Here is a 24,839-nt window from a genome sequence, read left to right as displayed (position 1 = left end):
CATCACTAATACTTCCATTTTAAAACAAATAAAAAATTTTACTTCACAGTATTATTGACGGATTTCGAAATCCGTCACTATTTCCCTGTATTAGTGACGGATTTGAAGACCATCACTAATATTTCACGTATTTAAAAAAAGAATTTTATTTTTTTATTTTTTATTTGCAGAGCAAGAGTGACGATTTTATTAATTCGTCACTATTGCCCTACTAGTAGTGACGGTTATGGATTCGTCACTACTAGTCATTTAATAAGGTTTGTCCTAATCTTCCTTTTCTTTCCCTTCTTTCCCTTTCCTTTCCGACTCGTCTACGCGCACGCCACTGCGATCTGCCTTCTCTCGATCTTCCTTGTTTCCCTTGGCTTTCCCTCGTCCCTTCTTTCCCCTCCTTTCCTTCCTCCTCCGGCTGCCTTCAGCAGGTACCATAGTCGCCACCCAAGTCCATTCTCCCCTCTGGCTTTCCCTCCTCCCTTCTTTCCCCTGCTTTCCTTCCTCCTCTGGCTGCCTTCAGCAGGTACCACAGCCGCCGTCCAAGTCCCTTCTCCCCTCTGGTCGTCTACAAGTAGCGTCCCGCACGCCCGAGCCACTCCTCCTCTTTGGTCATTTGCTTAGACTCCCTGACCTTCCTTTGTCTCAGCTCGTAGCACGCCGCTACCCGCCACTCGCCGTCAAGTCCTCGACCTCTGGTTGCACTCAGAGTCGCAGCCCCAGCTGCGCCGCCGCTACCGGACCAGTTTGTCGCCATTGAGTACCCCGCCTCAAGCTGCATTTGGAGCCGCAGCCCCAGCCGGTATATGAACCTTTAGAGTCAAAATAGTCAAACTCAAATTTGTTTATGTTTCTCAATTGATCAAATGTTATTTTTTAACTCTTTCATATTCAATAGAAAGCTTTTACATTAACCCTTTAGCTATTAGGTAGTCTTATTAATGCAATAGTCATACTATGAGTGCTTCCTCTCAAGCCAGGATGTTAATTGGTGTATAGAAAAAAAAAATCCCAATTAAATAAAGAGGCAGAGGAACCTAGCCTGTGTTACTAATCCCCTTTCATGACTAGATATTTCAAATAAATCTTGATTTATCATGTATGTAGTGATTGTTCGCAGTTAATAGATGTTTTCCTTTTCCTAAAACATGCATTTGAAACCTCGCTACAAAGGGTGACATGAGATTTATTTTGAAAATTTTACCTACCGAGATGGCTATAAAATATTCTACTTCACAAATCTTATACGTATGATGAGAAATAATACTCATTTATATGGACATGAGCCAAAGTTTTATTGTCAATTTAAAATTTATCTGTTCATTACATATATATTTCAACTAGACAAGTTATTTTTATAAAATATTTCAAAAGCTAAATGTGCATTATTTAGTATATCAATTTAAAGAAAATCTTATCTTGACACTAAAATTTGTTAAAAAGAGAATATAAAAAATAATTAAATAGTTAGAAATCAAACTAAAGAATGAACAAGACAATATGCCAAAAACATAAGATAATTTCACCAACCACACAGGCAAACTAATTAACTTATTGAAATTTAAAGTTTGAGGAGTATGACTAGAGTTCAACTTATTTCTTCTCTATTGGTCTCCTTATAAAAAAGGAGCTGCTAGAAAGAAAAAGTTAGATTTGAGTATATGATTAAAACAATTTTAAGGTGTTTAAAGTATATAATAACTAGAATGAAGCGCTCACGTGAACAAGTAACTAATAATTTTACTTGATTTAGTAAATGAGTTTTAAAATTAAATTTATGTTGAACTTTTTTAATAAGTAGGTGTGAATATTTTCTCTTAATTTTATTGTTAAGTATGCCCTTCTGAAAAAGTTTTGTTTTGAATTTAAATTGTAGGATTTCCTCTTTGCTGGCTAATGCCTCCGTGAAGGGAGCCTTGGGCAGTTCTGATTCTGATTTGGACTCTGATTAGGATAGACTAGATGTTTGAGATATTTTTATGCACTTTCTCTTTTGCTTATGTACTGCGCTTATGCACCATTGTGCTTTTATTTTATTTCTTTTTTTTTGTTATTTGTTTTTTTATTGCATTCTGTTTTACCATGCTTTTGAATGGTTGTACACGTGCTTCAATGTGTCTATCTATATTGTATTGCCTCTAAAATTAATGAAAATACATGGAGCATTTGATTTCTACCTATATTTTGGGAGATACTGGAACTGCCATTTAATTACTGTCATTTCATATATTCATTACAGCTTAGACTCGTCCAAGAACGGTTACTATACATTCATTCCTAATCGTACATGTGAGGCAAATCAATTGTTATATTTCATTTGTTTATTAGTCATACTGTGTTGACTAATAATCACTTGGACATGTTAATTATTTGTTTCACTCACGATTAGTAATGTTTGTATTTCAACCATTCTTGGATTGTCCAATGTGGACAGTTCAAGAAGTTGAATTTACATTGTTATTATCGTTCACGCTTTTTCAATTGTCATTATATATTTCGAGCGCGTCTCTACTTATGTTCTCTGGGTGCATAGCGAGGTGTCATGACAATTTTTTAGTGACGGAAAACTAGCCAAATTTTCACTTCCCCCATATCGTGTACTTGGAGAGCCATGGGGAGATGCTGCCAAAATTTATAATGGCTACGACGAAGGAATTTAAGCGATTGATCGCAATGTAAATGCAACATTCCTGAATGGGATAGGATCTGTACTCTTTAGAGTATGATGGTTGATTATAGGATTCACGATGCATGCATGATAAACATTATGAGAATATAATGAACACCATTTACTTGAACATATTATAGGGTAATTAATCAACATGGATAAGAGTTGGATGAACACTCGGGGTAGGTTTTTGCTAGAATACGTGAAAGGGGCACATGATTTCATAGAGTTGACGCATCCTCGTGCAGACAAAGCCAGTAGAATAAGGTGTCCTTGCAAGAAATGCCAAAACATAACATTCAAACACATTGAGCTGGTCAATTCACATTTGTTAGACTTTGGAATAGAGAAAAGGTACACAAGATGGGTGTTCCACGGTGAAGATTACGCAGTTCAGAGCGATAATTTAAATGACGATGAAGATGAGGGGGTAAATATAATAGGTGGTGATACACGTTCGGAAGGGTTAATCGAAATGTTAGGTGAATTGCAAAGGGGGATTGCAGTGTGAAATTAGGAATAGCTTCCCAAGAGGGGGGTGAATTGGATTCTAAAAATTTCTTTTGATTCCTTTTAAAATACCTTAAACTTCTTTTATTTCTTTTAACCAATTCTTGACTTGTTTTTTTAATTCCTTAATCAATCAAGAATTTAGTTCTTTAATCCAATCAATTAAAAACAATCTTCAAACCAAACAATCAATTTATTTGCCAAGTACAAGTTAAACAACAAACAACTAAACCAAGATATAAAGTATTCAGCACTTTGGTAATATAAGATCATGAGATAGTTTGTTTGTTTATATAAGCCCTGTGATTATGAATTATAATTTATGCTTACTGAAGTAAAGCCCTGTATAAATAAATCCAATCACTCTTTCCAAATATTTAGAATTCAAATAAACTCTTGGCAAATTTATCTTTGGGGTGTTAACCAAGTAACGTTCTCCCGTATGGTTTCCGCAAGATATGGTGTAACCAACGTACTCCTTTTTGGTTTCCGCAACCCAAATCAAAATTGGATTTTAAGTTTACTTGATTTTCAAATATGCGTAGTATGTATAATTTAGATATTTAAATCATGCACGCAGTTGTATATGAACTGAAAATAAAGAATAAGGAAAGAGAGAGTGAGACGGAGATTTTTACGAGGTTCGGCTTATACCCAGCCTACGTCCTTGCCTTCGGCAAACCACCAAAGGATTTACTAAACCTGTTCCATTGACGGGTGGAACAAAACCGATTACAACATTCCTTGATTAAGGCTAGAGCCTGCCTTCTCCAAACGATATTCCCTCGTTCGGTCACTCCTTACATAGGCTAGAGTCCACCTCTCTAAGCAATATCCCCTTACTTAGCCAACGATCCAAACATCTTGGAACGTCAATGAACTACAAGAAACACAAGATAAAATCTGCGTACAAGTATACTCTCTCAAAGAGCAAGTTAGTACAATTTCAGCACTATATACTTCAATGTAAAATATCAATAGGAAATAGAATGAAGCTCAAGTGTAGAATTCACCAATATCCTTCTTAAAAGAGAATTAGCAGTAGGAATTCAAAGGAAGAAGGATCAGCACTTCAGAGTTCTCAGCAAAAGAATTTTTCAATGAGTGAGCAAGAGAACTTAGGAAGAACAAGAGTACTTTCAGCTCCTCAAAACAGATTTTTCAATTCTTGGGTTTTTTTTTTGTTTTGCAAAACCATGTATTTATAGGCTTTCAAACTTGAAAAAATTTCCTTAAAGAATTTCCCTATTTATTAGAATATTTAAGATTCAAACGGCTATAATTTAAAACATTAGAATTTTAAAAATTTGCCCGTTGAACAGTGTTTAAATGTCTGACAGCAGTGACCCCATTTCGGTGTTTTGACCATAACTTTTTATATATAACTCAAAATTAGGTGTTCTTGGTGTCAAAAGAAATATAAGAGAAAATACTACAACTTTTATGTTTACCACTCTTTAAAATAATGAGTGTTTGATAGATAAAAATTCACCTCAATGCGGCTATATAAAAACTGACAGCATTTTCCAAAAATGATTCTAACCTTTTTAAAATAATTTTTGACCTTATAAAAATATTATTCAGGCATTTTAAAAAGTATCTAGGTCTAAGAAGTTAACCTAAGAGGTTCAAAATATTTCAAACGATATTTTAAACATTAAAGCACTTACATGAGACTTCTAAAATATTAACATTCTAAGTTCTTAAGTCTTCATGCTTTGTCCTTGGATTGAATCCATCTTTTCTTCAAACTTCCATATTCTTTAAGGTTTCTTACTTTGCCTTTCTTTGGATCTTTTGACTTTAATATGCCTTGGCTTTCAACAACTTATTCATGTCCTCATGTTCTTCAACAAGTAATTCATGTCTTGGCTCATTTAAGCTTCATTTGATCCTTGTGAGCACTTTGACCTTGCTTCCATCATATTTGATCCTTGTAGGCACTTTGACCTTACTTTCACATATATGAACCCTGAAATATCATTACTCACACAAATACATTAAATTTCACTTGTTTGTTAGCATCAAAACAAGATAACAAGATTTTAAGTCTTGTAAGGCCAACACAGTGGACATAGGTGATGTCAGTGTGTCGCGTATTGGTGATGAAACTACTTCAGCGGGTACCATACCTTGCAATCCTAGTACGTTGAATCAACTCAGTAAACCATTTTCTAATCTCATAAGGGATGCACAGGTGCCCCTATATCCAAATTGTAAAAAGTTCTCAAAATTAGAGTTTCTGATAAAGTTGCTTCATGCAAGGACAATGCATGGGTTATCCCAGAGCGCATTCAACATGCATTTAAGCCTCATTAAGGCAGCATTGCTGGAGGGTGAAACACTTCCTAAGTCTTTTTATGAGGCAAAGACATATATGCGTGAATTGGGTCTTGGTTACACTCTAATACATGTGTGTAGGTATGATTGTGCACTCTTTTATGGTGAACATGAAAAAGAGAACGAGTGCCCAGAATGTGGTGAGCTGAGGTATAGAACTAATCAGAAGAAGGGTAAAAAGATTCCCAAAAAAGTTTTGCGATATTGTCCATTAATCTCATGGCTGCAACGATTGTATATGTGCAAAAAGACTGCTACAGATATGAGATGACATCAAGTGAAACGTCTTCAAGATGGAAACACCCTTAGCCATCCATCGGACTCCGAAGCTTGGGTCGAATATGATAAAATGTATTTGTGGTTTGCTAGTGATCCTCGCAACATCAGACTTGGCCTTGCTTCAGATGAGTTCAATCCTTTCAGTAACATGACCAACCCATATAGCATGTGGCCAGTTATGATGATGTCATATAATATGCCACCATGGCGATGTATGAAAGAACCTTTCATTTATATGTCTCTGCTGATTCTTGGACCAAGAGTACCTGGTAATGATATTGATGTTTACCTGCGTCCGTTAATTGACGAGTTAAAAGAATTATAGGAAAAAGGAGTGGAGACATTCGATGTGCAATCCAGGACAACATTTCAGATGCATGCTGCAGTCTTGTGGACAATTAATGATTTCCCCGCATACAATAACCTGTCAGGTTGGAGTACAAAAGGTTACTTCGCATGCCCAGTATGTAATAAGGATGTTGGGTCCTTATCCTTGAAGCATGGCCACAAGTTATGCTTTATGTGTCATCGCCGTTTTCTATGAACTGGACATCCTTGGAGGACTCATGGCATCAGAAGCTTCAATGGAAAACTTGAACAAAGGTTACCGCCAAAGCGGCTAAGTGGGGAAGAGATATTAAACTAGCTAAGGTTGCTCAGAGATGTGAAATTTGGGAAACCACCGACCAGTAGAAAAAGAAAACGCGTTGAGTGGGAGTTGAATTGGACAAAGAGAAGCATTTTCTTCGAGTTGTCATACTGTAAAGATCTTCTACTATGCCACAACTTGGATGTCATGCACATCGAAAAGAACATTTGTGAGAATGTCATTGGTACATTGCTTGATATAAATGGGAAGACAAAGGACACCGCAAATGCTCGCCGAGATATGGAAGACATGGGAATATGACTTGAGCTGCACCTATTTCGTGATGGGGACAAAATTCTCTTGCCACCAGCTTGTTACACATTTTCGAAGGATGAGAAGAATAAATTCTTCGACTGGTTGAAATCAGTGAAGTTCCTCGATGGATATGCATTGAACATAGCTCGATGCATAAACACGAAGGAAGGGAAGATGCTAGGAATGAAAAGTCATGACTATCACGTCCTTTTACAACGAGTTCTACCCGTTTTCCTTCATGGACACTTGACCGAAGATGTTCTCTTGGTGCTGATTGAGCTGGGATTCTTTTTTCGACAGTTGTGCCCAAAAAAATTGAGTATAAACTTACTTGAACGATTATAGGATGACATCGTGATCATACTATGCAAGCTAGAAAAAAATTTTCCGCCAGCATTCTTCAATGTGATGGTCCACCTAGCTGTCCATTTACCAAGGGAGGCCATAATTGGAGGACCGGTTTAATATCGTTGGCTGTATCCTATTGAGAGGTAAAGTATAAAGTCCTTGTATAATGGTCACGTGATTTCCCTGTTTGAATTTTGCTTTCTTCATTGTGTCTACAAGTCTATAATGCTACGTAAAATGCACAGGTTCTTGTCCACTTTGAAGGGGTACGTGCGCAATAAGGCACAACCGGAAGGTTCAATCATTGAGGCATACATTGACAGTGAATGTCTTGCATTTTGCTCAATGTATCTACATGATATTGACACAATGTTCACTTGTGATGAGCGAAATGTAGACGTTCATGCTATTAATACCGAAGATGAAGAACCCAAGAGCTCTATATTTCGAGAAAATGTTCGGCCTCTCGGTGCACGAGTTTACGATTTCATTAACATGGACGACCTAGAAAAGGCTCATTTTTACGTCCTCAACAATTATAATGAAACTGTTTCATATATCGAGTACGTTGTTCTAAACTCCTTACTTTGCATTGTATTTACATATGCATAATTATATACTTACTTGATATTAACATGTACTACTGTTGCATATAGTCAACATAAAGCTAAACTCCTAGCCCAATATGAATGGAATGTTGACGAAAGACATAAGAAGGAATTTATCAATTGGTTTGGGAGTCGTGTAAGTAACAAAAACTGCTTCGGTTAGAAGCAATGTATGGTTTCACTATTGACGGTATTCTTCTAAACTCCTGTTTATTTAATAGATGAAAGTCATGTTTTACAATAAGGAACCAACGGCAAGTAAAGATTTGTACGCGTTGGCATGTGGCCCCGATCAACAAGTTAACCGCTACAGCAGTTGCATTGTTAACGGGTTAAGATTTCATACAAAGTCCCTGGAACTGCATAGAAGAACCCAAAATTGTAGGGTTGCGGTGTTAGGAACAGAAGGAGATGAAGATATTGACTACTTTGGTGTGTTGGATGACATTATAGAGCTTAGCTATGGAGCAAACAGAGTCGTCCACCTGTTCAAGTGTACCTGGTGGGACATCAGCAATAAAAGACTGGGATAAACATCGATGCCTACTTCATCAGTGTCAATTTTAGCAAGACCTAGTATCAAAATGACCCTTTCGTGCTTGCGACGCAGGCAAAACAAGTGTTTTACCTTAAAGACACCAAATTGAAGGGTGAATGCTATGTGGTGCAAAAGATTCCTCCCTGAAGTTTGTACGCAATTGCAGAAGTGGCAGATAGTGAGATGAGTGCCAGTGAGACTGCATTCCAAGAAAATGAGCCATCTGTCCACGAAGTAGCACAATTTGAAACAGATGTTGTCGAAGAAGGCGTTGATCCTATACCATTGCATAGGGATGGTGCTAGGGCTAAACATGTAGGAGCTGCTGACATTACAATTGAACCTTCTATAGATGTTCACTTCATCGACGATGATGAAACTGATGGGGAAGATGAAACAAGGATCGAGTACTGTAGTGAAGACGAAGATGCTTTAGAAAGTGAGGATGATATGAATATTGAGGACGTATAGGTTATTGTTGTCACTATGTATCTGACATGTGTAAATAACTTAAAAATAGATGTATGCTGCATCCATCTAATATTCTTACTTCATATATGTACTTGTCTATTTTTGTCACTATGTATCTAACATGTGTAAATAACTTAAAAATTTGTTCTTCTTATATTGACTTGTATAATTATTTGCAGATATGACACCAGGAGGTCGACATTGGAGACTTCCTCTCAGGCACACTACTACATCGCATGAGGATGATCCTACATCCTCGAGACCGGCGGAGCCCGTCGGTTCTGATGTGGCGACACCATTGTCTGAGCCATCAGCACCTCGACCAGACATGGATACCACTTATGCGACTGACACATAGGGTGAGTTGTCGACTGTCATGAGCAGTGTTGGTATGGATATGATTCATTTATTTACATGTCAACTATTGATGATAGTTATTCACGTGTATGATTATAATGTTGTTTTTAAATTAACTCTACTTTCAGCATCTACGTCCACGGTCAGGTCAAGCCATGGTGCAGCAAAGAACATGTCGCTGAAGAAGCACCTGGATAGGACTAAACAGCGGATTCAGATCGACATTCCTCCAAGATACACCGCCCCGCTAAACGATTAGGGCACAACGTGGATGAGGGAGCTCGACATTATATGCCGACAATATGCTCCAGTCACCGCATTCAGCTAGCCCCAGGTGACTCAGGAGCAGCGCATGGTCCTTTACATGCGCATTTTGGTAAGTTCCCTAACCCTATATAGTTGTTTTTAATTTAAATGTTTTTTTAATTTTAATATACTAGCCAATTAACAACTGTCTAACATTGTAATTGTATTACCTATATATGCAGGAGGAGTTTGATATGGACATCCTCGAGGATAACCATGTGAGGAGGGCGGTCGACATCCAATTGTGTAATAAATTTAAGAGCTATCGCTGGAAAATGCGCTCCCATTTTCGAGCAATGGGAGATGAAGCAGAAGTGCAACCATATGATAAGATATCCCAAGAAGATTGGGACGTGGTGTGTTGCCATTTCCGCGACCCGCGATATCAGGTGATGTGTTTGTATTCTAATCACTAATTTTTCACAATGATGTCGCTAATATGTCGTCATGACAGCTTCCTTGTAGGCCATATGTGAAACAAATGCTGCGAATGGCAACAAACTCCCTACAACGTATTGCGGTGGATCGAGGCTATATGTAAATCATCGCTAGGTAATTACTATATATAAAATTATCTTACCATTACATGATATAATAGTAATGATGACTTATATGATATGTAGCGTGATCCCAGGACTGGCACAGAGGAGCCGCTTCCGGATCTGTATCAGAGAACACATCAATGGCGATTAGGGGAGTGGTGCGAGGGTGCGCAGGATTGACATGTAAGTGAAGCAAAAGATTTAGTTTATTACTTTATTCAAATCATAAAAGTTGTAGTCTTACTTATTCCTTTTTATCATTTTCATGATTTAAATTAGGCACAAATGGTCAAGCTGAGGGATGCACCTGTTTCAGAGGGGAGTCCGCACTTGACAGATTTCGAGATCACTTCCTAGGTGCTTGGGCAATGAGCAGGGGGCTGGGTGAAAGGTATTGGAAGTGGATACATGGCCCTAACAGCATCATCATCCATAGGTGTGTTGGCTTGTGCATAGATGGAACGACAGCATCGAGAGGCCGAGTGTGATAAGCAGGAGATGGCTCGACAAATGCAGAGGATCGCTATGGAGAACACGGAACTAAGATCAGACCTCTCCACCGTTCGAGCCCAGACACAAGCGATGATGGATAGGCAGGCGCGATTAGAGGAAAGGATGCGCCAATCTGGACAAGATGATGTAGGTGGCTCCCCTGATTGATTATAAGGTATTATAATCACAAATTGAGTTTCATGTTAAATCATGCTATTCTATAATGCCTTCTACATGGCGGATGCAGTTGATGTGTATTGCATGCTAGTAGTGGATATAGGTTCTCGTGTGCCTTCAACTTCTTATAAATGTTCTATTTGAACTTATCAACTCATTATATGCTATGCTCATTTGGCAGCCACTCAGGTGGGACAATTCATGAAGTTTGAAGATGCTTAAGTTTCCATTTGTTGGATGAGGAGAAGATAAGGCAGTGTCATCAATGGGGAAGGAGAGAATGAAGTGGAATTGGACTAGTGGGTTAATGGGTATGTCTAAAAATTTGACTTGTTTGAACTTTGCTTATGTAAAAACGTCTGTTTTGTCAACTTATGATATGGTATGCTTATTTGGCAGCCACTCAGGTGGATAATTCATGAAGTTTGAAGAAGCATCTGATCCATCTTCGAGACATGGTGGGATGACAACTGCAGGGGCAGTTCCTGTCCCTCAATTGTGAAAATTACAAGAAAATGTGTGCAACTTCATGTTCTTCCGTTGAATGGCTTGGATAAACTTATTTGGGGGGAGGGGGGTAGTTGTTTAAAATGACTGAGCACAGCATGCATGGCTTCTGTATAGTTTCTGGATTTTGTTCAGTGTGTTGGACAACTTAAATCTTTTGAAGTAATAGTCAAGGTAGTAGTGGTGATAAGCAGTAAAATATTAATTATGTTTAGTTTTCCTAAAGCAACCGACTGTAACTAATATTTTACTACTTATCACCACTATTACCTCGACTATTACTTCTAAAGATTCAAGTTGTCCAACACACAGAACAAAATCCAGATACTATACAGAAGCCATGCATGCTGTGCTTAGTCATTTTAACCCCCCCCCCCCAAAAGTTTATCCAAGCCATTCAACAGAAGAACATGAAGTTGCACACATTTTCTTGTAATTTTCGCAACTGAGAGACAAGAACTGCCCTTGCAGTTGTCATCCCACCATGTCTCGAAGATGTTTTGGATGCTTCTTCAAACTTCATGAATTGTCCTACCTGAGTGGCTGCCAAATGAGCATAGCATATCATGAGTTGACAAAAACAGACATTTTTACATAAGCTGAGTTTAAACATGTCACATTTTCAGAAATACCCATTAACCCACAAGGCCAATTCCACTTCATTCTCTCCTTCCCCATTGATGACACTGCCTTGTCTTCTCTCCTCGTCCAAAAAATGGAAACTTAAGCATCTTCTCTGCTTTTTATATTCTAGAATTTAAGATATGGTTACATGTATTATTGTCGTGAATATGCTACATGATTGGATGCTAGTCTAGAATGCCTCCTGCATGGCAGATGCAGTTGATGCGTATTACATGATGCTAATGGATATAGGTTCTCGTGTGCATTCAACTTCTTATAAATGCTCTATTTGAACCTATCAGGTGCAAGTTTTATAGGAAAACGTCCAATTTACAGATGGCATGCTGCCGAAATCGCATTAAAATTTTCTCAAACAAAAATAAAAGATAAGATTAGTCATTTAATGTTAAAATATTTTTGAAAGGAAGAGTAAAAACATTTTCCATGTCCGAGCAAGTAAAATTGTAGTGTTCTCCAGTTCTTATAACACTTGGTTCAAAAATTGAAAAAACCACCTTTGTTTAATTTTCAATATTTTCATATAAATGTTAAAAAATTAGAAAATAATTTTTAAAATAAAATGTATTAATTACATTTAGTTTGTTATTAGAGGCATATGGGAATGTCATTCACCCTTTTTGAGTGCGTCAAACAATCAAATTATGATTTTGGACACAAGCGGACCTTCTTTTAAGGATTGGCTAGTTGTGTTGTTTTCTATACTAGTTTTGCTTGATTTTAAAGATTATCCATATTGGTGGTTCACATATGTTTAGGGTGGGTTGTTTTCTATATTAGTTTTGCTTGATTTTAGAGATTCCAATCCATATTGGTGGTTCACAAAGGCATTAGATATACAGCCCCTTATCCAATTCCCCCACGTAACACTCGACCCCTTCCTCAAAGGCACTCTATCCAAGAACTCCCAACTAGCTCAATCACACGCCTTCTCAAAATTAGAAAATTTAATTTGAACTTTTTCTTTGTACGACGAACATCCTAACACTTCAATGTCTACTAAAAATAACATACACAATCTGCCTCTCTCCCATAAAAAAATACTTTGTGCAAAAGAAATAGTATTACTAAGGAAGATGTTAGACTTCACGTTCTGAGTCCAGTACTCCAAACTTCAAAGTAATATGAACAATATAGGAATAATTGGGATTTGGATGAGATTTGGAAACAATATAGGAATAATTGGGAGTTGTATCATAAATCTTGAAAGTAATATGAACTTTGCAATTTTATAACTTTCTCTTGGCTTTATTTACTTAATGAATTTAAGTTAGTATTTTGAATGACTAAAAAATAGTTTAATAATTATATTTATTTTTTACATTGGATTTATAATTATGTAGTTTTTTCCTTAGATTTTGCCGTCATTGAGAAGGGTTTGTTAATTAACTTTTAGGTCTACTTTTGATAACTTCTATTTTTAATAGTGGGCATATCATTTGCAGTGTGTATACAATGAATGAAGGGGCTTTATCTAGTTTACCCGGAGTTTCTTTTCAAAATTGATTTGAAATGCGATAAGCTTGCCCATGTAGACAAAATGAATTTTAGTCTTTCATCTGATAGGTTGTTGCTTATAGTTAAGGTATGATTTAAATATTAGTTTTATTGCACTTGAATGTTGATGCCCTTCTTGCGGTCATTGCATCCACAAGAAGGGTATCAAGATTCAAGAGAAATAAAATTAATATTTAAATCATACCTTAACTATAAGCGACAACCTATCAGATGAAAGACTAAAATTCATTTTGTCTACATGGACAGACTTATCGCATTTCAAACCAATTTTGAAAGAAACTCCGGGTAAACTAGATAAAGAATCGTTGATGCAACCACCACCATCCACGGCATCGTCGTTCTTCTCTACCATCCATGACCTCATTGCAGCTAGAGATTGGTATATATCTAACTTTAGTTTAATTGATGATTTAACTTCTGGACTACGTGCTTAGATTGATATATCTTGTGAACTTTTGCTGGTAGTGGACATTAGGGCTGCATGCTTGATTGGAACGCCACCTACATGGCTGATGCAGTGATGTGTATTGCCTACTGGTAGATACTTTTAGGTTTTTGCATGTCTTAATCTAAATGGCATCTATATGATGCAAAAATATTGTGAATTGCATGCTTTTGTGACTTGCAGGTTTGGGAAATGTTTTATTTATAGACGGCATGCTACCGAAAATTTGTTGAAAATTTAAGGGAAAGGAAAGAAAAATTCATGAGACCAATTTTGGACTATGTGATATAATTTTTCATTGATTTCTTGCTTGCTTGGTGGTTATGCTAATCTTGGTTGGAGTCTGTTATTTATGTTTCAAGGTTTAAGTTTAATTTATGTGCAACCAAAAATTAATTGTTAATTTCCAAAAAAGGAGATTAAAAGTAATATAGGGTCCATCAGAATGGATGGGACACTCGAGGAAGTGGCATTGTTTCCCACGCAAGTCTGTAGAAAGTTGTTTCCTATTTTGCTTGTTTGTTCCTTCCTCCCACTTATTTTAGAGTAGCTAATGGCAATAGGGTTTGATTTTGGGAGGATGCTTGGCCTGGTTACAGTCATTGGAGTAGATGATACCATCTTCTTAAGATTTTCACTCTTCACAATGCACGTATCATCTCTTTCTTTTCTTTGGAGAGGAGCTCTATTTTTTGGGATTTTCATTTTATAGTGAATCTCATACTAACTGTGTCTACTCTATGAAATATGTTGTTTATGAGGATAATCCACTATATTATGATATATGTGTTTTATGGGATGCATGAACACGTTACATTATTTAATGCTTATTATATGAAGCTCCTGTGCACTCGCAAAATTAATTACTAGTTGGATTATTGTGAACTGTTTATCGTAAACACCTAGGTTTAGAGTATCTCTATGGAAAATGTCATATTTACAGGAGAAATGCTGCCAAAATTTTTCAAAAAGCATATACTAATTTTTTAACTTTCTTAATTAATTTGTAGGGTTTGCAACTGTGACAACGTCAAGACGATGTCATGCACTACGGATGCAGCTTTTCACTTTCTTTGTTATTTGAACAGATGAAATGTATTTAAATTTGAATTTATATAATGTATTTGTATTTAAATTTGAATTTGTATAATATATTTGTATTTGAATTTGTATAACATACTTGTAATTTAATTTGAATTAGAATTTTGAATAATTTATGAATTTTATTGCAATTATGAATGTATAAGAAAATGTAATTTAATTACAGATTTTTACAGAAATTAATAATTGGAAAAAAAATTAATTTCACAAATAATTATCCAATTTAAATATTAGTGACGGTTTCAAAATCGTCACTAATACCCTTTTAAAAAGTTTTAGCAAAGGAATTCAAACCGTCACTAATAGCTATGCAAAGCAATAGTGAGGATTCTAAAATCGTCACTAATAATAGAACATTACTGACGGTTTCACAATCGTCACTAATAATAGAGTAATAGTGACGATTTTAAAACAATCACTAATAATAAAGCATTAGTCACGATTTTAAAACTGTCACTAATAATAGAGCATTAGTGACGGTTTTACGACCTTCACTAATAATGGAGCAATAGTGACGATTTTAAAACCGTCACTAATACTATGACTTTAGTGATGATTTTTGGTCAATCCGGTGTAGAATCTATAGTGACGGGCTTAGGTTTTTAGTGACGATTTTAATCCGTCACTAATACTTTATTATTAGTGATGGTTTGAAATATTCGTCACTAATAAGTATTAGTAACGGCTGGTATAGCGACTAATAGAAATCTGTCACTAAAAACCAGTTTTTTTGTAGTGTAAGTTTCCTAATGGTAAGAAGACTCTTCACAACAAATGGGTATACAGAATCAAAGAAGAGCATGATGGATCCAAGGCGTATAAAGTTCAGTTAGTAGTCAAAGGTTTCAAACAGAAGGAAGGAATTGACTACACTGATATTTTTGCACCAGTTGTCAAGCTGACAACTATCAGATCTGTTCTGAATATTGTTGTCTTAGAGGGTTTACATCTTGAATAGTTGGACGTGAAGACGACATTTCTTCACAGTGATCTTGATGAGGAAATTTATATGCAACGGCCAGAAGGTTTCTCAATAAAAGGTAAAGAGAATCTTGTATGCAAATTGAAAAATAGTTTGTATGGTCTCAAACAAGCTCCTAGACAATGGTACAAGAAATTTGACAGTTGTATGCAGAGGAACAATTTTCAGAAGTGCAATGCCGACCACTGTTGCTACTTCAAAAAGGTATCATACTAGCTATATTATTCAACTGTTATATGTTGATGATATGCTAGTCATAGGATCAGATATAAAAGAGATCAGAAAATTAAAGCAGCAATTGTCAGAGGAATTTGATATGAAAAACTTAGGTCCTGCAAAGCAGATTCTTGGGATGCGGATCTCTAGAGATAAGCAATAAGGCACGTAGCAGTTATTTCAGTCAGAATACATCAGTTGTGTGTTATAGAGGTTCAACATGAGCAGCTCCAAGGCTATAAATACACCATTGGCAGGTCATTTTCGTCTCTCAAAGGATTAGTCTCCCCAGAAAGATGAAGAGAAATACTTCATGGCTAAAGTACCATACGCCTCAGCCATTGGAAGTCTAATGTATGCTATGGTTGGTACCAAACCGGATATTGGCCAAGCAGTGGGAGCTGTCAGTAGGTATATGTCAAATCCAGGGAAGACACACTAGGAAGCAGTGAAGTGAATTTTGAGATATCTACGTGGCACTATTGATAAGTGCCTATGTTTCGGTAAAAGCGATTTGAAAATCTAAGGATTTGTAGATGCTGATTTTGTAGGAGAAATTGATCATCGCAGAAGTACCACTGGGTATATATTCACTGTTGGCACAATAGCTATTAGTTGGATGCCACAGATACAAAAGATTGTTGTACTATCTACTACAGAAGTTAAGTATGTAGCAGTGACAGAAGCGAGTAAAGAAATGATTTGGTTTCAGGGTTTGTTAATGGAGCTTAGATTAAAGCAGGAGATGAATGTTTTGTACAGTGATAGTCAGAGTGCGATACATCTGGCAAATAACTCCATATTTCATTCCAGAACTAAACATATTAGATTGCTTTACCACTTCGTCAGATCTCTGATAGAGGATGGCATGTTGATACTTGAAAAAATCCAAGGTAGCAGAAATCCGGAAGATATGTTAACTAAGGTGGTGAGTACAGAAAAACTGAAGTTGTGTTCAACTTTAGTTGGTCTTCATGTCTGAAAACATATTTTGAGCACATCATTTATTCATGATACTGGTGGAGGAGGCGTTTTCGTCTCAAAGTGGGAGATTGGTGTAGCTAGAGCCAAGAGACGCTGAGCTGGAGACACGCGTGAGGAGATAAATGACGCTTTGCAAGCTGGAGCAATTTATCCACCATTTAATTTAAATGGATGAAACTTATTTTTTTGATTAATCGTATTTAATTGTAATTGATTCCAAAACCCTATAAATAGAGAGTTGTGAAATGTACAAGAGAGATACAGAGAGCAGAGGGAAGAAAGAGAGGAAGAAGAGAGTTGTATTTTTTGACGATTTTAGTGAATTTGTGGTGTGCTCCGTAGACATATGTCGATATTGACCAAACCACGTAAATTTCTGGTGTTCATAATTTTCTGGTTGCACATAGGGTCCTAAAATTCAATACCAAAATTCATTCAAATAGGAAATCAATATTATACACGCGCACGCGCGTGCACACACACACATACGTAACTTCGGTTTAGAAGAGTTTAGATGCTAATCATATAGCATGATGTAATTAAGGTGCATCTGGTGAAGTGGTTAACTAGATTGGACTACAAATTGTATTGACTATGATTATTGTCCTATTCCATATTTGAAACTGTTAGGTCTTCTTAGAGGACTAAGCTGGTTCTCCACTTCCACCTCCTGGTTAATGAAATTAATCCATTTGAATTATGTGGACTCCATTTGTTGATGGGCTATGTGGATTCCTCGCCTATGATCACCCTGTGTCGCGTGGGTACTAACACCATGTACTAATTTCTTTGACTGAGAAGGTGGAAAGGGATGACCTAATTTTTTTTATTTTTTATTTTTTCCATAGACAAGATAATAATTTAAAAGATCAAAATGGCAATTCATTTTGTGGCGCACTGGTCCCCTCTCTCTTAAAAAAAAAAAAGGAAATTCCAAATTAAGAAGTTCCCTTTCAATGCTGCAAAAAGTGAAGAAATTTGAATCTGAAAAAACCTTCAACAAATATAAAGAACATCAACTTGAAAATCTTATGACATGTGTTTGGTTTGCGGAATGCAATTGAGTATGAAAGGAATGTATTTGGTAAAAAATCAAGTACCTTTTAAGGGATTGTGTGAATTAAAATAAGTAGATGGTGGATGGTGGGTGGATTTGTTATGTTACCTGATTCACTTTAAAAATGTTTAGAGAATGACTCTCAAGTATAAGAGTTTTACCAATTAGTATTAGGGAAAACCCTAAGTCATTTTCTCTATGATTGATTTGCTTAAATCTCAAATTTAACTACCATAAAAAATAAAGGAGAGTTACATACCACTACTATTAACAAAACTATTCACAATGATGATGGGCTCTTGGGCATAATCGAAAATGGTTTGTTTTTCTTTTGTATGAAGTGGTAAAATGAATACTAAATAAGCTAAAGAAAGTTTAAATGCAACGTATTATTGAACTCAATTCAAATTGGAAAACATCTATGTAGCAATTAAAATTTATGCTCAAATGCACTTTGCACTAATTACCATTACTCTTTTCCATAAATTGGAGAAGTTTGCAGACGTGTGTTAAATGAATTGTGGTTATCTTTGCTCAAAGAGCTAAACTATAATCATCAACATCATCTAATCCAATTATTCCCAACGATAAAAAGAAAAGTATAATGATCATGCTCTAAAGGGCATTTTTTTAAACACCTTATCCACGACTTAAAACCATGCTAATTTCCATTTTCTTGAGATTCAAAAAAGGCCAGCACATTACTCAACGAAGAACAAATGCAAAAGAATGAAACCAGGGTTCTTGAAACAAAATTCAACAACATCCACAATCATAATCTCAAGATAAACATAAAAAAATTGCAAAAATCTAAGTTGTCAAAGTAAGAATTGGAAAAATCAAAACCAAAACAAAACAAAAAAATAGAAGGATCGAGAAGCAAGGAACTCGGGCAGCTGCTGTCTGCTGGGAATAGAAGGAGCAGCTATGCTGCTGTGTTACAAACAGAAGGAGCAGCTATGCTGCTGTGCAGAAGGAGCAGCTGTTGTGCTGCGAACCAGGGAGAAGCCTCGGGCACTGCAATTTGTGAACAGAAGAGAGCTCAGGTGTAGCTGTTTTGCTAGAAGAAATCCTGCGAACAGCAAGGAGGCTCGGGCACTGATCTTCCTTGAATCCAAAACCAAAAATAAAATAAAAATGGAAGATTGGAGGTGCTGTGAGGCTTCGGGTGCTGTTGTTTCTTGGATCCGAACCCCCATATTGAACGCAAAAATGGCAAGAAGAAGATGAAGAAGAAATTGGGTGTGAGAGTTCGGCTTGAACTACAAAAAAACTAAGTGATGAAAGTATTAGTGACAGTTTCAATTTTGTCACTAAAAGTGTGAATTAGTGATGATTTTTAAATACCGTCACTAATAGTACAAGTATTAATGGTATAATGTATAAAAATAAACTATTAGTGATAGTTTTGTGATTATTAGTGACGGTTTTAAATCGTCACTAATAACCTTATTTTTTATGGTGTGGGAGCAGTCTGCGAACAACCAAGGCTGTTGAGAATATCACTTGTGAGCTTGTCCCACATTAGAAAATTAGAGTGGATGATGGGTGCTTATATACATGGTTGGGCCCAAAACTCAATAGGCTTAAACTTTTGGGTCAAGCTGGTATTCACTCATATATATCAAGTCCATCTATGGATTCCTCCAATCCTAACAAGTGGTATCAGAGCCGACGGTTCGTAACTTTGGGTGAGTGACATCGTAAAAAGTTGATACGTGAACCTAATTCTCTTAACGTGCTAATAGTTGGAGGACCAAGTGTGTGGCTGAAACCAATAAGGATCATCTAGGCTGCGGATGGATCCGAATAGGGTCAAAACGTGAGAGGTAGGATTGGTTCAGAGGCACGTGGAATGCAATCTGACACACGTAAGGCTCCAGTGGTAAGGCCCACTTGAGCAACTGAGAAATTGGGCTTGCTCCCATAAGGGAAACGGTTTCCGTTCAAGGGGGAGTAGTTGGAACTCACAAGTGAGGGGGAAATTGTTGAGAATTCCACATGTAAGCTTGTCCCACATTGAAAAATTAGAGTAGATAATGGTTGCTTATAAACATGGTTGGGCCCAAAACCCAATAGGATTAAACTTTTAGGTCAAGTTGGTATTCACCCATGTGTATCAAGCCCACTGAGCAATCTCCATCGCCTGAGTGGCCACTTATGATCTCCTTGCCTTACTTGGTGACTAAACAGTCAGCATTATCTAATGACTGCATGGTTGTTGTCTTTTGGGTAATTACTTGATATTCTTGGTTTGCTTAGGTGATAGATAATTCACTTTGCCCAAACAAAATTTTCATTGTGACTCTTCATGTGGTTTCCTTAACTAGGATTGCCACCATTCTTCATGAAAGTGCAAAAGCGGTGCAAATAGAATAGAATAAAAATTTGAGTGAAGACAATGATCAAATTAAGTGATAAATTTGATTTCATTTCTCTCGATTCCACTCCATTTTTGCGTACCAATTGTGCAACAATTAAATCTTCTTTTTCAACAACCAACATCACCTTTATGACTACATGCCTGTCTCATTAATGTATGAGAGAGACTTGATTTGCCAAATCTAAACTAATACAACAACAACAAGCCTTAAGTCTCACTAAATGGGATCAATTATATGAATCCTTTTTTGTCAATTCACCCAATCAAAAGTATTTTCCTTTACCAGCTAGATTAAGAGTTATTAAATCTTTTCTCACTACCTCCAAGTTATTTTAAATCTACCTCTATCCTATTTCATATTAGAAACAACAAATAACTCACTCATCTTTACAGGTGTATTACTAGGCCCCTGACTCAAATGTCCAAACCATCTAAGTCGTACATTTCCCTTATCTTATCTTTGACTAGTGTTATGCCTAGATTATTGTGTATATGCCAATAATGCGCCTTAACATTCTTATTTTGACAATTTTTACTTTTTGTACATGTTTTTTAGTTGCTCAACATTTTGAGCCATAAAACATAGTTGGTCTCATAATCATCTTATAAAACTTTTTTTTCAATTTTAAGGATATTCTGCGATCATTCAACATGTATGACGCACTCCTTCATTTTACTCACCCTACTTTAATATTATGTATTACAGGCTCTTCAATTTTCCATTTTGCTCGTATAATAAATCTAAGATAAGGAAATCAATAAGTGTTATTAATTTCTACATTATTTAGTTTAATCTTCTCTCTACCACTCCTTATATCAATGAAATTTATTTTCATGTATTCTATCTTATTATTACTTATCCTAAAAACTTTAGATTATGTTTAGTTTGCAGAATGTCTACTCTCAGTAATAGATTAGTTTTAGTAGAGTAGTTAAAATTAGTTATACAAGAAATTATGTTGTTACTATAAAGTAACTAATAATACAAAACAAATTATGAGTCTATAATAAGTATTAGATAATGAATAAATATTTCCAAATTTTATCATTGGGAGGTCTATTCCTTTTTTATTACATGGTTGAATATAAAGAATAGCTATTCGTTTGATTCCTAAAATTTAAACTATGCTTTATTTTATTCCAAAAAATATATAGTTATTTGAACATTCCATTTTAAAGTGATTCTCTAAATTTCTAATTGAATCTTAATTAGATTGTTGTTATGGTTGTTTCTTAATTAGTGGAATTAGAATGAGAGTAGGATGATAATGCGGGGATTAAGCAACAGAGTGTTGACGAGAAGGCCACGTTCTTTGAAAAACTTTAGTTGCCGACAGACACATGCAGACCGAGTACGTGGCTGGTGCATGTGAGGCATATGTACGTACGTGCGTGATTTTAATTTGGGAGCGGAATCTCAAATGCTCATGCATGTTTCCCGTGGGTTAAATAATTATTTATACGATATTATACCATTTAGGTTCAGAAATTCTGGGAATGAGGAAAATGAGACTATCCAATACTTACTTTGTATATTTCAAAAAGGAGCAAGAAGATGGGAAACTCTGCAACTGCAAATTTAAAAATTGCACGCATCTGGGAATTCGTAGCCTTCTGCAGAACTGATCTGTTAAATGTGTATCTCGCAGTTGGGTCGATCTATGTTAATGAACACAATAATTAAAGATAACTCAAGTCAAGTCTAGTCTTTATTATTGTAATAATAATTAATAATAATAAATGAAAAGAATCAGTAGTCTCATTTGAATTAAAAAATTTATTATCTTCGTATGCGTATATGTATATTTTAATAAATGTGCGTTTTACCTATTAATAACACAATTGGTGGACATCATTAATTAATTGTGATAGTTGAAATAATCAAACTAATCATTAAATTGCTTTTTGTGAATTTGATTTTAGATTTTGTACACCAAAAGTGCCCTACTTAATCATATAATAGTTTCAAATTTCTACAAACCTACTCATACACATATTATTTATTGTTGTACTAATTTATAGCACCATATTCACATACATTTTCCTACTAATTAACACATTTAAGGACCACTTAAGAGTATGAAGAATTTAAGTTTCTTAAAAATTTAATACAATTTTGTACACGGGGAATATGCATTAATATGTTACTTGGGTATACAAATTAATACCAACACATTTCACATTTTAAGTTTTTTTTTTTAGGTAATTCAGTCACATACTTGTTTTTAAATATAATGATTCACATAATAAATAAAATAAAATGAAATGAAATGAAAATAGGTTAAACTTAATTTGCTCTTATGCATTTTGTACCAAATATATTATTACTATATTTTCAACTTAAAAATTAGTTAATTTTTAAAATAATAATAATAATAATAATAATAATAATAAAGGAAAGTAGTCACTTAAAAGATGCATGCACCGACATCAAAAGCATAATCCAAGGTCCCGGAACAAACGCAGGCCATGACAACACCACGCCCATGTCATGGCAGGTGCATGCACGCGCCGGGTTATTATCATGTACATTCACATACATAAAGCCACTATAGGTATGTACCTTTATGATTACACAGTGACGCGCGCAGAAGCAGTGGCATTAGCAGCATTAAACAGTAAACACAACTACTAATTACGCATTTAAAAGCAGCGGCACTGAACCCTAGCTACAAGATCAAGATGAAGATGGATCTGTCGATCGATCATGATTCATGGCGCCCAAAGATCCACTGATTCAGGCTCTGCGATTCCGCACACCTGGGCCAGCTGCTCCGGCTCCGGCTCCAGCCCCAGGAACGACTCCAGGCTCGAGATTTGCTCCTTCAGCTCACGATCGTCCACCTCGCTCACCTCTCGGTTCTGAACACACACTCCAAGTTCATTCTGGAACCCGAAACCAGCGCATGGAGGAGGATTAGGGGCGGCGGCGGCGACGCACAGCCTCTTGGCCGCCGGCGTCGGCGAGTGATCCGCGTCGGCGAAGTTGAGCTTCGCCTTGTCGCCGCGGATGCGCTTGGCGGCCTGGTCGTAGGCCATGGCGGCCTCCTCGGCGGTGTTGAAAGTGCCGAGCCAGACGCGGACTCCCTTACGCGGATCGCGAATCTCCGCCGCCCACTTTCCCCACGGCCTCTGCCTGATTCCTCTGTACACGTTCTTCCGAATCCTCTGGCTCTTCTTCTGGTCCTTTTCAGCACTCTTCTGGTCACTCACCTCCACTGCAGGATCCACAGCAATCATAATGTTTCCGAAACACAAAAAGTATAATAAAAAAATGTAAAATCAGATTTAACAAGAAATTAACACTTCAGATTCAAAATAAATAAAGTTCATCGCACCGATCGATCTTAATAAATTACCCTTGTTAGCTTGCTTCGGCGTCGGAAGGCGTACCGAGGCCTTGTTCTCCAACTGCTTCGAAGAACCATTGCTCCCGGTGGCGTCCAAGCCGAGGAGGTCAGAGAAAGTGTCGATTTTCGACCAGAGCTCCCGCGCCGTCAGCCTCCGGCGGCTTTTGTCGACAACGAAATCGGAAATGATCGCACCCCCACACATTGTGTAACTACCGCACGGATTAAACAATTTTTTTTTTTTTAAATATGCTTGAGAGAATGAGAAAGAGAGAGGACGGAGAAAAGGAGATGAACGGAGCGCTCCGGTGCGGACGTATTTATACCGCGACGGTTATATATAGCCTACAACGAGAAAAAGGACAAGGCCCCGCGATAGTTTTTTTGCAGGTCCAGTTTTTTCGTCGGGTCCAGTGATCGGACGGTGGGGAGGGAATGGGGGGTCCTGATAGGGAGCGAAAGCGACCGTTCGATTCTGCGGGTTTTGGAAGAGATGGGAGGGTGGTGGGGCCCGAGCATTGGACCACAGGTGGCGACAGTGGTGCATGGAGGGTGTTGGTACGTGGCCTAGTTTGATTGGGGAGATGGGTGACGGTAGTGTCTCTTTGTAGGCTGTGATCAGCTGCAAGCCTGCAAGAGGCACGTCAGGGACTCCAACGTCATAGTGGTTCCAAAATTTAACGGCCGCGCGATGGCGGGACTCAACGTGGAACGGTACGAGTTTTTTCCCAATATATCTCTTTTTTTTTTTTTAATATATATTAAATAATACTCTATTATGAGAAATATTTTCCAGAATGATTCGAACGTAATCTCGTTATTTGATCTATTAAAATTTAAACAACTCTCACTAAATCAAGCAACAAGATTTGATTAGGAAAGTATGTGGACACTGTGACAAATCTTACTGGTTTATCTAATGAGATTTGTTTCGAAATACTAACGAGCTCATCCACCTGCCATTGGACGCATGACCAATTTTGTTGGTTCATCCGGCGAGATTAACTTCAGAATACTAATGGACTCATCCACCCGTCGTTAGACATGTGACAAATCTCGCTACTTGATCCAACGAGATTTGCTTCGTCCTTGAAACTGTCATTTCTCCTTCACTTTTGTGCGC

The 24,839-nt window shown here is 36.8% G+C and overlaps 1 protein-coding gene across 1 annotated transcript; it reads right to left on the bottom strand.

Annotated features, from left to right (window-relative positions):
• Nucleotides 1-22,772: 22,772 nt before the first annotated feature.
• Nucleotides 22,773-24,173, bottom strand: LOC131150871 (ethylene-responsive transcription factor RAP2-3). Its single transcript, XM_058101915.1, has 2 exons — nt 23,726-24,173; nt 22,773-23,584 (listed from the first exon to the last, which is right to left on the bottom strand). Exons 1-2 carry the CDS (start codon nt 23,919-23,921, stop codon nt 23,079-23,081), a joined length of 702 nt encoding a protein of 233 aa, XP_057957898.1. The 5' UTR covers nt 23,922-24,173; the 3' UTR covers nt 22,773-23,078.
• Nucleotides 24,174-24,839: the final 666 nt, after the last annotated feature.

Source organism: Malania oleifera, chromosome 3 (genome assembly GCF_029873635.1).
Source record: "Malania oleifera isolate guangnan ecotype guangnan chromosome 3, ASM2987363v1, whole genome shotgun sequence".
In the NCBI taxonomy this organism is placed as follows: Eukaryota; Viridiplantae; Streptophyta; class Magnoliopsida; order Santalales; family Ximeniaceae; genus Malania; species Malania oleifera.
The sequence above is the reverse complement of the archived record's forward strand: the minus strand, read 5'-3'. Positions and strand labels throughout refer to the sequence as shown.

Excerpts from the sequence above, each read along its gene's own strand:
- LOC131150871 (XM_058101915.1), bottom strand. The coding sequence starts at position 23,921 with ATGTGTGGGGGTGCGATCATTTCCGATTTCGTTGTCGACAAAAGCCGC. Across the intron at positions 23,585-23,725 it reads GCCGAAGCAAGCTAACAAGG|TGGAGGTGAGTGACCAGAAG; the intron begins GTAATTTATTAA and ends TGGATCCTGCAG.